Below are 11,202 nucleotides of genomic sequence, written 5' to 3'. Positions count from 1 at the left end.
TTCTCCCTATGACGTGGCCTTGGAAGTTTTAACTCTTGTCTCTCCAGGGAGTGCTGTTGGATTCTGCCCATTTGGATGTGTGTGGAAATCCCTGAACTTAAATCTGAAAGGCTGTTTGATTATTTTATTTGCACCCATCGCTGCCTCTGTGTCACACTTGTGGCACGGATAGCCAATTATGCTTGTTCTCCATTTTATAGTTTTCCGATTTATCTTCCAAACGTGTTTCTTGAATTCATGTACAAGAGCTCGTTACATAGTTGTGGCCAGGCGTGGAATCCTGTATTCATAGTAAATGCTAAAAACTGCCTTCTGAAGTTTTTAAGGTGAACACGCCTGTTTCCTTTTTACTTAGAACCCCCGTGTACGTAATTCTAAGAGCAGTAGGTGAGGGGGAATCCTCCTGTGTGTGTATGTGGAAATGTGTTAAGTGAATTTAAGCAACCTTCTCGGCACAGATTAATTAAGGAAATACTAAGAAATCTTAAGTCCCTCTTGCTGGCTTTTTTGATTGTTTGGCTTTGGTGCCTTGAGATCTGTAGAGGAAGTTTGTTCCTTGTTAGGCGGATGGCATAAAGGTACTTTATAATTTCTATATGAACATAAAAGACCTTGTTTTAAAACTACAAATGCCTCATTTATACTCTGCTCCAGGATCTCTCAAAGTCAAGAATAATTATATATAAGTGTACAATCTTGGCAAAAACCTCTGATCCTATTTCATGAGTAATAGTACTGAGAGACAGAGAGGCTTTATTCCCTGGCCCAAGGATCCTCGGACCACATTTGATGGTGCTCTAATTCCTTGGGGTGCCTGGTTGGAGGGTCAGTCAGCAGAGAGCCCTTGTGAAGTACTGGATACTGAGAATGGGAACCCACTGACCTAAGGATGTTGGAAAGGCTTTGCAATCTGCCGCTCGAGGACTTTATGTGTCAGGCTGCAGTCTTCGGCGGCTGTTGGGATTCATGTCTGTGAAGAGATGGAATTGAGACTTTTCCCTTTTCTTCTGAACAGTTGAGCCCCATATGGGGGTTGGCAGGCAGCAGAGAGGCCCCTTTCAAGGTGTTCGAGTGAAGAACTCGGTGAAAGAGCTCCTTCTGCACATCCGAAGTAACAAACAGAAGACTTCTGGCCAACCTGTGGATGAGTTTAAGGTGGTGGCATCTGTTCTTTGTTTTGAGTGGGCGGGAGACTAGTCTGTCAAGGTTTTTGTTGTTTGCTAACCTAGGTCCAGTAAGTCACTTGCAGTTTTTCATAGATGACCAAGTTCCTAGGACAGGAGATAGTATATCTGTATGTGGTATGCTGTACTGCTGTGCTCCTTGCCCTTGGCTCAGTGTCAGTGTGTATGAGAAATTTAATGAGCAAACAAAAGAAAGCAGTTTGAGGACAAGGGATTCATAGGCTTCAGTACAAAGAGAACATTCTGATTAGAGAGACATAATCGATGGTCTTACTTAGTTCATCCTGACCAGGATTGAATAGGCTAGAAGTGAAAACAGGTGGGGAGGGGGAGGACTGAAGAATGGAGGTAGCCGTTCTGTCAGGATTTATTTTCCCGGAGGCTTATGGTGTACTGTAGAGGGTGGGAGAGACAGCTCTTCACCAAGTGAGAAACCATTTTGTATGTACTAAATTGGAACCTTTCCCTTGCAGACACAGAGTGTGAACGTTGAGCCGCTGACAGGTAAGAGCTCCATCTATTTGTTCATAATCTTACTGGTCCTTTTAGAGTAACATGAGTCCTGGGGAGATAGATGGAATGTGTCAGGTTGGAATGATGACAGAGTGCGTATTCTTTCTCTGGGAACAGATCTGAAGAGTACAGTATCTGCAGTGGGGAAAAGAAAGGGACCTGATGCTCTGTCCGATGGACCGGTTTGCAAACGGCCAGCTCTGTTGCCTACTCACTTTGTGGTAAGCATCTCCCTGTTTTCCTCTGAATTCTCTGTGGAACTATTTCTGGGATATTGTTGCTATTTAAAAAACAAAAAACATTTTTGCTCCTTGGGATTGAAGCCTAGTCATGTACTGATCTACCCTCTAGCTCCTGGAATTCTTTTAAAGGAAGTAATGATGAGAGCTGCTGCTTCTTCCTTTCCAGACATCACCACAAACACCTACACCTGGGGAGAGCATGGAAGATGTTCGCCACAGTGAATCCAAACTGGATAGCAGTGCTGCTCTGCTTCAGAATATTATAAACATCAAGAATGAGTGCAACCCAGTTTCACTAAACACTGTCCAGGTTAGCTGGATGAGCCCTGTGGTTCCCAGAACTCCCCACGAGACCATGCCAGGATTTCCATGGAGGCCAGGCCTTCTCTCCACCTCAGAAATACCAGCCATTCCAAGTCAGTGGCTCTCCACAAATGATGGACCAGGTGTCTATGTACCAGTATTTCGCCACAGACACAGAACATGCAGCAGCCGCCGCTGCCACCGCAGCAGCACCAGCAACATCAACAGAATTATCCCCACCCCCAGCTCTGCAGTTTAGTCCTTATTCCGAATGTCTCAGTCTCCCAAGTATGATTCCAACCTCTTCGATAATCACGATTCGCAGTTCTGCACGAGCCAAAGTTTTGTGTCTCTCCTGACTGGCCAAGGGAATCTGAGAATATTGCTGTTCCCGTTCAGGCTTCACCCAGCGTTCCACCACAAAATGAGACTCAGCTGCAGAACTTCAGCCTGATGCCAAGCAACACCTGTGAGGCTGTCGGGGTGCAGGACACTGGCTCGCACACGTTAGGCACTCCCCTGTCACTCCGAGCATCATGGGAAGCCCGATGAGCACCACAACAGCTAGGGAGTCATTTTTCAGTGGCAGGTAGAGCAAGAAGAGAGCAAATTGGCCAATATTCCCCAAGACCAGTTTCTCGCTAGGGATGGAGATGGCGACAGTGAGTATCTTTTTATCTCCACGTACTTTCACACTTGAACCTGATCGATTGGCATGATGACAATACAAATTTTAAGAAAGGATGTCCCTTTTATCTTTTTTTTTTTCCTTGAAAGAAATCACCTTTTTTTGTTTTAAATTAAATTTTTTTTGTCTTAAATTAAAAATATGTACTTTTCTGTGAGTAACCTGCTTTGAAGACTATGTAGATTCTATATTTAGAGCAGAAACAGTTAGATCATGACTAGGTATCAATAAGGAGTTAACCAGTAGGCTAGATCCTGTTCTATACTAATTAATGTCTTTGTAGCTTTGGGTAAGTTACTTAAAATCTCCATGCTTCTATTTCTTTTTTTTCCCCCAAAACACTTTATTTATCAGTATTTGTATGTACATACATACTTATACATGTATACATATATACATACATATATGAACAATAATTAAATAAGATGTATTTGAACAGTATTGGGGGTTGGAAAGACTGGAGGAAGGAGAGAAAGAAAAAATTATGTAAATACAGTACTCATACATGCTTCTATTTCTTGACCACATAAAATAATTTTCTGTCAGAGAGTTTTTATCAGTATTAAAAAAAATAGGTTTTAAATGCTCAGCCTAGTATTCCATCATTCTCTTATCCTTATTCTGTTGTAGTTCAGGTAGACTACCAACATGTCAGAAAAGCCAAAATCTCCTTCTCTGTGATGTTTTCATTTTGAGTGTATCAATGTTTCAAAATAGGGCGAAGGGAGAGAAGTTTTCTCTGATCAACCTAATGAAGTCAGAAACAATTCCTCTCTTTCCCTTGCTTCTTCCCAGGTTTCTCCTATTGCTGTTGCCCAAGGGAGACGAGCACTCTCCTATGTTCTTGCAAGAAAGATGAACGCTCTTCACATGTTGGACGTTAAGGAGCACAACGGACAGGTGAGGGTACTACCTTGGCTAAGATGGGCTTGTGCTGGAGTGAGTGGCAACCAGCCTCCGTGCAGATTGTCTAAAGGCCTCAAAGCAAGAGACTTCAGTTAATATTAACTTTGAGATATGACTTTTTGCCACCATTAACCTTGAAGTTATTAATGTTAACTTTGTAGTTGTTTGGCCAAAGATTGCACGTAATTAAGCCACACCCTAGGCAACCTAAGCTGATTTTAGTTTCCTTGTCTTGCTGTGTTTGGTTGCTTTTAACAGGGGTATTTTCTTTCTGTGGACATTCCTCTCAGCCACAGTTTAGTTTCATATTCCTTGTTATGATAGCATTACAGGTGTAAAAAACATCTTCTCTTAATGTCCCGCAGAGTGCCTTTCAGGTGGCCGTAGCTGCCATCAGCATCTCATTGTGCAAGATCTGGTGAACCTTGGTGCCCAGGTGAACACCACGGACTGCTGGGGAAGGACACCTCTGCACGTCTGTGCGGAGAAGGGCCACTCCCAGGTGCTCCAGGTAAGAGGCCAGAGAGCAGTCTTCCATTTTTCATAAGCACCAAAGACATGGGGCTTGGATATATGAGAAATTTCACGTAGCTGCTTGTTAAAATAATGCTTTGAGTTGATTTCTTTCTCTCTTAGCCCAATAGTAGATACTATTTGTCTGCCTTACCTTAAGATAACAAGTGTGTATTTTAAAACTTTGCAGGCAATCCAGAAGGGAGCAGTGAGGAGCAATCAGTTGTGGATCTTGAGGCGACGAACTATGATGGTAAGCGGCTGATACTCTATTGGCTAAAGAAAGAACCACATGGAACGTGGGGTCCATGAATTCTTAGAGTACTAAGTGTCCTACCAAGACAGAAATTAATAAAGCTAATTGGCTCCAGGTAAATTGTTGTTTAAACCGCCTAGGCTATGGGATTATCCTACTAAGTTCCTGGCGGACCATTCTAAGTGAACCGAGGGGGAAAACCCATCCTAAGGATAATTATAGGGACCAAATGACTCGACGGGATGCCTGACTTCCATTGCACCTTATTCCTAGGCCGACTCCCACTCAATTGTGCGGTGGTGGCTCACAATGCGGTGGGGCCACGACTGCAGAGGAATCAGCAGCCTCATTCTCCTGAAGTGCAGGACCTCTTACTAAAGACCTAAGAGCCTGGTGGACACCATTAAGTGTCGATTCAGATGGGAGCAGCGGTAGAGGCAAAGGTAAATAAAATTCAGGGTAGACAGAGAGGTGGGGTGGGGACGGAAGTGGGCGTGGCAGAGCCCGGCTTCCGAGCGCAGATTGCGACTCCATCCCCTCTTATTTTAAATTGATGGAGTGAGAGACTTTATATGTGTAGTTTCAGAAGCTTACCTTTGAAAAGGTCTTTTCATCCGCTTTCTTGATTTTTTTTTTTTAATCTGTGGGTTATCCAAACAACAGATCATTTAACTATGAAATAAATTAATCTTTGTTTAAATGAAGCTGGAATGGATGTTACTTTGGCTTCCGTTTTTCACGTGCTGACAATAAAGATGGTGCTTTTTGGAGTGTTTTTTTTTTTTTTTTTTTTTTTTTTTTTTAATTGGGGGATCTGGAATTAGACTTTTAAATTTTGATTTTTTTTTTTTAAAAAATTTATAATTAGTTTTTTTAAAATTTGTTTTCTGAGTGAGTGTGTATGGGTCCATGTGGAGATCCGAGGATAACCCACAGGAGATGTCTCTCTCCTTCCACTATGAGTTCTGTACTCTGGAGGTCAGAGGATAGCCCACAGGAGATGGTTCTCTGCTTCTGCTATGAATCATGGCACTCAGCTCAGCTATTTAGGACTGGTAGCATGCAACCCTTACCCCGATCCATTTCTCTGGCCCCCTGTTTAAACTGGAAAATATTCTTTTTCAATCTGGGGATTATTTACTGATTATCCTTTTGTGTCCTGAAACACTGTGTTAACAACGTTGGGATACAGATGCCCACGCAGGTCCCTGTAGAGCTTGCTGTCTCCTTCTTCTGCTGTAGCCATACATGGTGGGCTGCCAAGTCTGGAACATAATATATAATCAGTGAACTTTGCTAGAACATTAAGAAAGTAACGCTTTATATTTTCTACATTTTAAATGGCTGCTCTAGATATGCGGTGGAATGTCATAAGAATCATGTAGGAAAGTTAGTTGGGAATGCAAGAGGAATACGGGAGTCTATGTAACCCGGGCTTCAGGGAGACTGAAGAAGCAAGTATCTGAAGTCCTCCCTAAAGCTGCTTTAGACAGTTGAGAGAGGAGGGCCAAAGCATATGTCTAAAGCAGCTGTTCTTAAACTGTAGGTCATGACCCCCTTTGGGGGTGGGGTGGCCAAACCACCCTTTCTCAGGGGTTGCATATCAGATATACTGCATAACAGATATTTGTGTTATGATTCATAACAGCAGCACAGTTGCAGTTATGAAATAGCAATGAAAATAACTTTTGGTTGGGTTGGGCCAGCAGGCAGTGAGGAAGTGTATTCAAGGGTGGCAGTTTGGAAGACTGAGGTCTGCTGTTCTGAGGCGTGGGTTCTGGATTTTCAGTCTTTGTCTTTCTTGCCTCCCCAAGGATAGAAAGAGTGGCCGCACAGCCCTGCATTTGGCAGCGGAAGAAGCAAATCTGGAACTCATTCGCCTCTTTTTGGAGTTGCCCAGTTGCCTGTCTTTCGTGAATGCAAAGGTACACCCCAGAGTGGGGGAAATTGTGGGTGGGTCGGGGCATATCCTTATAGAAGCAGGAGGAGGGGGGATGGGATAGGGAGTTGGGGGGGAGGGGATTATATCTAAAATGTAAATAAAATATCCAATAAAAAATATATATCGTGTATATATATGTATATACACAATATATATATATGTGTGTGTGATACACACACACACACACACACACACACACACACACACACACACACACCCTTAGCGCTGCCAGCTTCGGAATGACCTTCCCATCACCACGTCTTTGATCAAGTCCTGGACGTTTCCTCTTTCTGACGCATGCGCGGTTCTGTTGCTTTGTTTTCAGGCTTACAATGGAAACACCGCCCTCCATGTTGCTGCCAGCCTGCAGTATCGGGTGACACAGTTGGACGCTGTCCGTCTGTTGATGAGGAAGGGAGCCGATCCCAGTACTCGGAACTTGGAGAATGAACAGCCGGTGCATTTGGTCCCCGATGGCCCTGTGGGAGAACAGGTGAGGGCCACAGGAGGGAGTGGAAGTCCTTTAGGCCCTTCTGTCTGAAATACAAAGAGGAAGGAAGTTGTGGAGGGCAAAGGCCAGCTGATGTTCCGCAGGTAGGCTGTTCAGTATAGACTGTTTGAAGCAGTTCAGGTACATGTGAATAAATGCTTAGTGAGTATCAGTTTTTATAATTCTGTCTACTAACTGATCCTCCATAAGAGATGGAAAAGAACCTACAATATTTTTAAATTATCCTGTTCTTATCGAGTGTGGTTATAGTTCATCGTTGGGGGTTGAATTGAGTAAGCTTTTCTCCATAAGAACTTAATCTTTTAAGATATTATTTTTGGTGGACATCTTTTTCCAGAGGGAATCTTTTTCAGTAGCGTTGGATAGATGATTGTGTATACTATTAATCTTAAGTTAATTTATGGAGGTTAGCTTTTTTTTTTTTTTTTTTTTTTGATTCCAAGCTGTTACCAGAACCAAAATAAATGGTCTAGTAACTTGCCCGGGGGAGCTCTTAGGATGTTTGTGGCAGTTTTCGTGTATATCATTTAAAAGTTGCAAAAACTTTTTTGTAAAGTTTAACTGAGAGAAGAATTAGTATTTAGAAAGGACAGGAGGCAGGATTTAGCCAGTAAATGGCTGTCTCAAGTCCAATATCTGCTGCTTCATCATGGTGTACTCTCTCACACACACAGTGCTCTGAGGCGTTACTGGGGTATGAGGCTCGTCCCTGAATGTTCTGACATCCCTGCCGTTCTTCCTTCTGTATTGTGTGTGCTGTCATGGAGAGGGGCTTCTCTCTTCCTTGGTAGCCTGTGGCCATTGGATAGGCTTCCTTTCAGAAAGCTCTCAGCAGCCACCTCAATCTTTTCCTCTAATTGCTTCTTATCCGTCGTGGGCTGAAAGGCAGATACTACAGCTTGTCCAATTGGAATACAAAAGTCAGTCCCTCCAAATGAGTGTGGGGGCCTTCCTGGGACCCGTAGAGGTACACACAGTTGCTTTAACACATGGATATTTTGGCCGCTACTTTGACCTGGAAGTCATTGAGATGTACCAAGTGTGTGTGTGTGTGTGTGTGTGTGTGTGTGTGTGTGTGTGTGATGGGGACTTTGCGTTCTTGTTACTGGAGGCTGGCTTCAAGATAAGTGAGATAGACTTCTCCACAGCAGTCACTGCCACACATAGGTCTTCTCACCAGTGCCAGTGGTAGAGATTAGCAGAGGAATACAGACCTATTTCGGTTGCTGATTTTCAGTTCTAACGGCGATGCTTGCACCCAACAGTCATTACAAGAAACTTGAAATCCGCTGCAAAAGTTGTCATTTTAAAACTTGGGGCTGGCGAGTTGACTCGGCTGTGCTTACAAGTTAGGGGTGCTGCAGAGGGTTAATGAGAGAAGCGAAATTCTGGAAGACGTGTACCATTTTGATCATTGGAAATATGTCTCACGATTCATTTCTCTTCCAGATCCGCCGTATCCTGAAGGGGAAGTCCATTCAGCAGCGAGCACCACCGTACTAGCTCCGTTGGCATGGAGCCTGGTTCAGCGACACTCACTGTCAGTTAGGCAGTCCTGATGTATCTGTACATAGACCATTTGCCTTGTATTGGCAAATGTAAGTTGTTTCTATGAAACAAACCCATTTAGTTCACTATTATATAGTGGATTATATTAAACGAAAAGAAGACAGATATCTAATTTTCTTGGCAGATTTGCATATTTCATACCCAGGTATCTGGGATCTATATATCTGAATTTGATCCTGAATGGTAAAATTGCCTTCAATAAACAGTAGCTTTTGGGTAGGAAAAAGACTCATGGGAAAAGACTTGATTTGTGGCATGAAGCACGGCTCGTGTACTGATTGCCAGGTTCTAATTAGGTGGGCTTGAAACAGGAGATGAAAAATGAAAGCATTTGAAAGGGGACAGAAATTTGGATGTGCCGTCAGTGCTTCTTTGGTCTGATGCAGGACCTGGTGGTTTATGCTCTCACTCTAGGTGAGGGAGGCCTCTCGTTAGGATGTGATCGTTGAAGCTGTATATAATTGTTATTTTTAACCTTTTAAAATGTTGTACATATTCAATTAATAACCATGGACATTTGAAATGTGTAAATCAATAAAGTAGAAAAGAGTTAGTGAATTGTCACCACTTTAAAGGTTATGCAGCCTCAGGGCAACTTTTATTGTGTCACTGTCCAACTATAGTTTCTGCAGATAAAGCAAACGGGGAAGTGCATCCCAAAGTTGCTCCGGTGGCCAGTGGGCTCCTTTGCATTGGAAACAGACACATTTGTAGATTTTTGCATATTCTTGAAGAGACTTTTTTATGAATCACCTCTTCGTTCTATGTAATTTACATATGCTGTTGAAGTTTCTGTTTCTCCTTAATAGAAATTACAAAAATTCAACATTGAAGCATAGTTTCTCGTTTTTCTGTTGCCAAGTAGTAATAATGTGCTGGGATGTTTATGCTATTCATGAAGATGTTTTACTTTTTAGTATAATGCTAATTCTTATAACATTCTTTTGCTTACATTTGATATGACTGGAAAGAATATATTTCCTTTGATTATACACTGATTCTTTGTGACAAATAGTACCCACTGAAAATGATGCCTTTTAATGTACTAACTTACCTTTTGTAGCTAAGTACTCCTGTTCTTTTTTTTAAAACACGCCCTTTGGATTGGATTGATCATGTTGTTTAAGTCAGTGTATTTTGTGGACAGAAGCTAAATACAGTTATTGGCATCTCTAAGGTGGAATGAGCCCTAAACACACACTGACAAAACTCATGCATGGTTTTAAATGAACATTAATAAACTTGTGTTGTCTTATGTGTTTTCTAGTGCCTTATTTGTGCGTGTAGTTTTTTTCTACTACTAAAATTTGACTCTAAGGCCTTGTGGATGTTAGTCAAGCTGTTTAACCACTGGGCTCTAGTCCCAGCCTAGAAAAAAATATTAATGACAAACACTAATATCCTTAAGTTACTTACTTTTGGATTTGTTTTCGTTTTGAGAGGTTTCCTTAAGTTATATGCCTCTTTTTAACATCTAAAAGTGGCTTGCTATATTCATGAGACGTTTAAGTTTTGAAAATACAAAGTTTAGTAGTAAATCCTGTTTATTAAACTCAGAAGTTTATGTGATAAAAAGGCCAACAGATCAGTGGACACAGGAAACAGTGTAGGCATTATCCAGGTCATCCTGAGAGGGATGCCAATCTCAGAACAGTACCACGTGGGGTTTTCTCTTTTCCCGTTATTACAATTGCTGCACATGTGTCCTGGTTTTTAAGAGTTCTCGAGTACCCGATGAAAGCCATGAGTTCTTGTCAAATGTGCATGAGTGTATGCTGTACAGGAGTGACTAAGCCAAACTGTCACCATCTTTACAAGTTCAGCTGTGGCCATTTGTGGTTAAAGCTTGTCACAGTTGAGCTGGCTGTTGACCTTCCCTCAGAAGGAGGCAGCAGGAGTGTCAGTGGTCTCTCACTTGAATATCTAACCATTCCTCCCAACTAGTTGTATTTCTGCCCTAATTGCAGGGTCTTGGGAAGGGTCTAGTCTGTTAGGCTGGGGAAGACTGGAAAAGGGTTCCGTCTGTGCAGCCATAGGCAATCCATACTGCGCATACACTTTTTGGTGTGACTGATTTGAGTTCACCAATGCTCCTTTCAGTAACCCCTTACTCAGTCTCTGATACACTTGTTAGATCCTCAGGGGGAACTTATGTGGCAGTTGTCCCTTCCCAGAGTGAAAATCCTCAAAGACTGCATATATGCAATGATGCATACACATACAGTATTGGGCTTCGTAGCCCCAGAAGAACATGACTCATAGGGCAAGGCTCTGTTTTAGGTTTTTCTTTTAAATAATGTCTTGAGCATAGATTGCAAATGTACCTGGATGGAGAGCCATGAGAGTAGGAACAGAACACTACTGAACAGTTCCACAGCAAGTGCTTCTTAATGAGTTTATGAGTGTTCCCTAATTAGTGTTCTCAGCAATAAGTTCTTTCACAATTGAGCTAATGTTTAACAAAGATTGTGTGTGTGTGTGTGTGTGCTACACACGTATAGGGGATAATAATATAGTGCAAAGATGTAAGAGATATGGTATGCAGCTGAGAGTAATGGTGCACATCTTTATTCCC

General features: G+C 42.3%; 1 protein-coding gene and 1 pseudogene across 2 annotated transcripts in view; both read left to right on the top strand.

Annotated features, from left to right (window-relative positions):
* The window catches only part of LOC117717949 (NF-kappa-B inhibitor zeta-like), a 6,786-nt pseudogene extending 6,553 nt beyond the window's left edge, over window positions 1-233 (top strand). The window contains exon 11 of the transcript XR_013103143.1: window positions 201-233. The product of XR_013103143.1 is annotated as an NF-kappa-B inhibitor zeta-like (transcript). The remainder of the gene's footprint in view (window positions 1-200) is intronic.
* LOC117717614 (NF-kappa-B inhibitor zeta) overlaps window positions 1-9,882 on the top strand; it is an 18,919-nt gene extending 9,037 nt beyond the window's left edge. The window contains 22 exon segments of the mRNA XM_076942488.1: window positions 1,016-1,155; window positions 1,658-1,688; window positions 1,815-1,918; window positions 2,106-2,281; window positions 2,283-2,403; window positions 2,405-2,480; window positions 2,483-2,506; window positions 2,509-2,613; window positions 2,616-2,768; window positions 2,771-2,821; window positions 2,824-2,933; window positions 3,726-3,830; window positions 4,202-4,226; window positions 4,229-4,347; window positions 4,540-4,570; window positions 4,573-4,602; window positions 4,879-4,982; window positions 4,984-5,014; window positions 5,017-5,048; window positions 6,420-6,530; window positions 6,873-7,040; window positions 8,508-9,882. Of these exon segments, the coding sequence (XP_076798603.1) occupies window positions 1,016-1,155; window positions 1,658-1,688; window positions 1,815-1,918; window positions 2,106-2,281; window positions 2,283-2,403; window positions 2,405-2,480; window positions 2,483-2,506; window positions 2,509-2,613; window positions 2,616-2,768; window positions 2,771-2,821; window positions 2,824-2,933; window positions 3,726-3,830; window positions 4,202-4,226; window positions 4,229-4,347; window positions 4,540-4,570; window positions 4,573-4,602; window positions 4,879-4,982; window positions 4,984-5,014; window positions 5,017-5,048; window positions 6,420-6,530; window positions 6,873-7,040; window positions 8,508-8,561 (1,901 nt within the window). The 3' untranslated portion in view covers window positions 8,562-9,882.
* The last annotated feature ends 1,320 nt before the right edge of the window (window positions 9,883-11,202 follow it).

The sequence above is a fragment of the Arvicanthis niloticus genome, chromosome 12 (genome assembly GCF_011762505.2).
Source record: "Arvicanthis niloticus isolate mArvNil1 chromosome 12, mArvNil1.pat.X, whole genome shotgun sequence".
Taxonomy (NCBI): domain Eukaryota; kingdom Metazoa; phylum Chordata; class Mammalia; order Rodentia; family Muridae; genus Arvicanthis; species Arvicanthis niloticus.
Note: the sequence above shows the minus strand (reverse complement) of the source record. Positions and strands in the feature narration are given on the sequence as shown.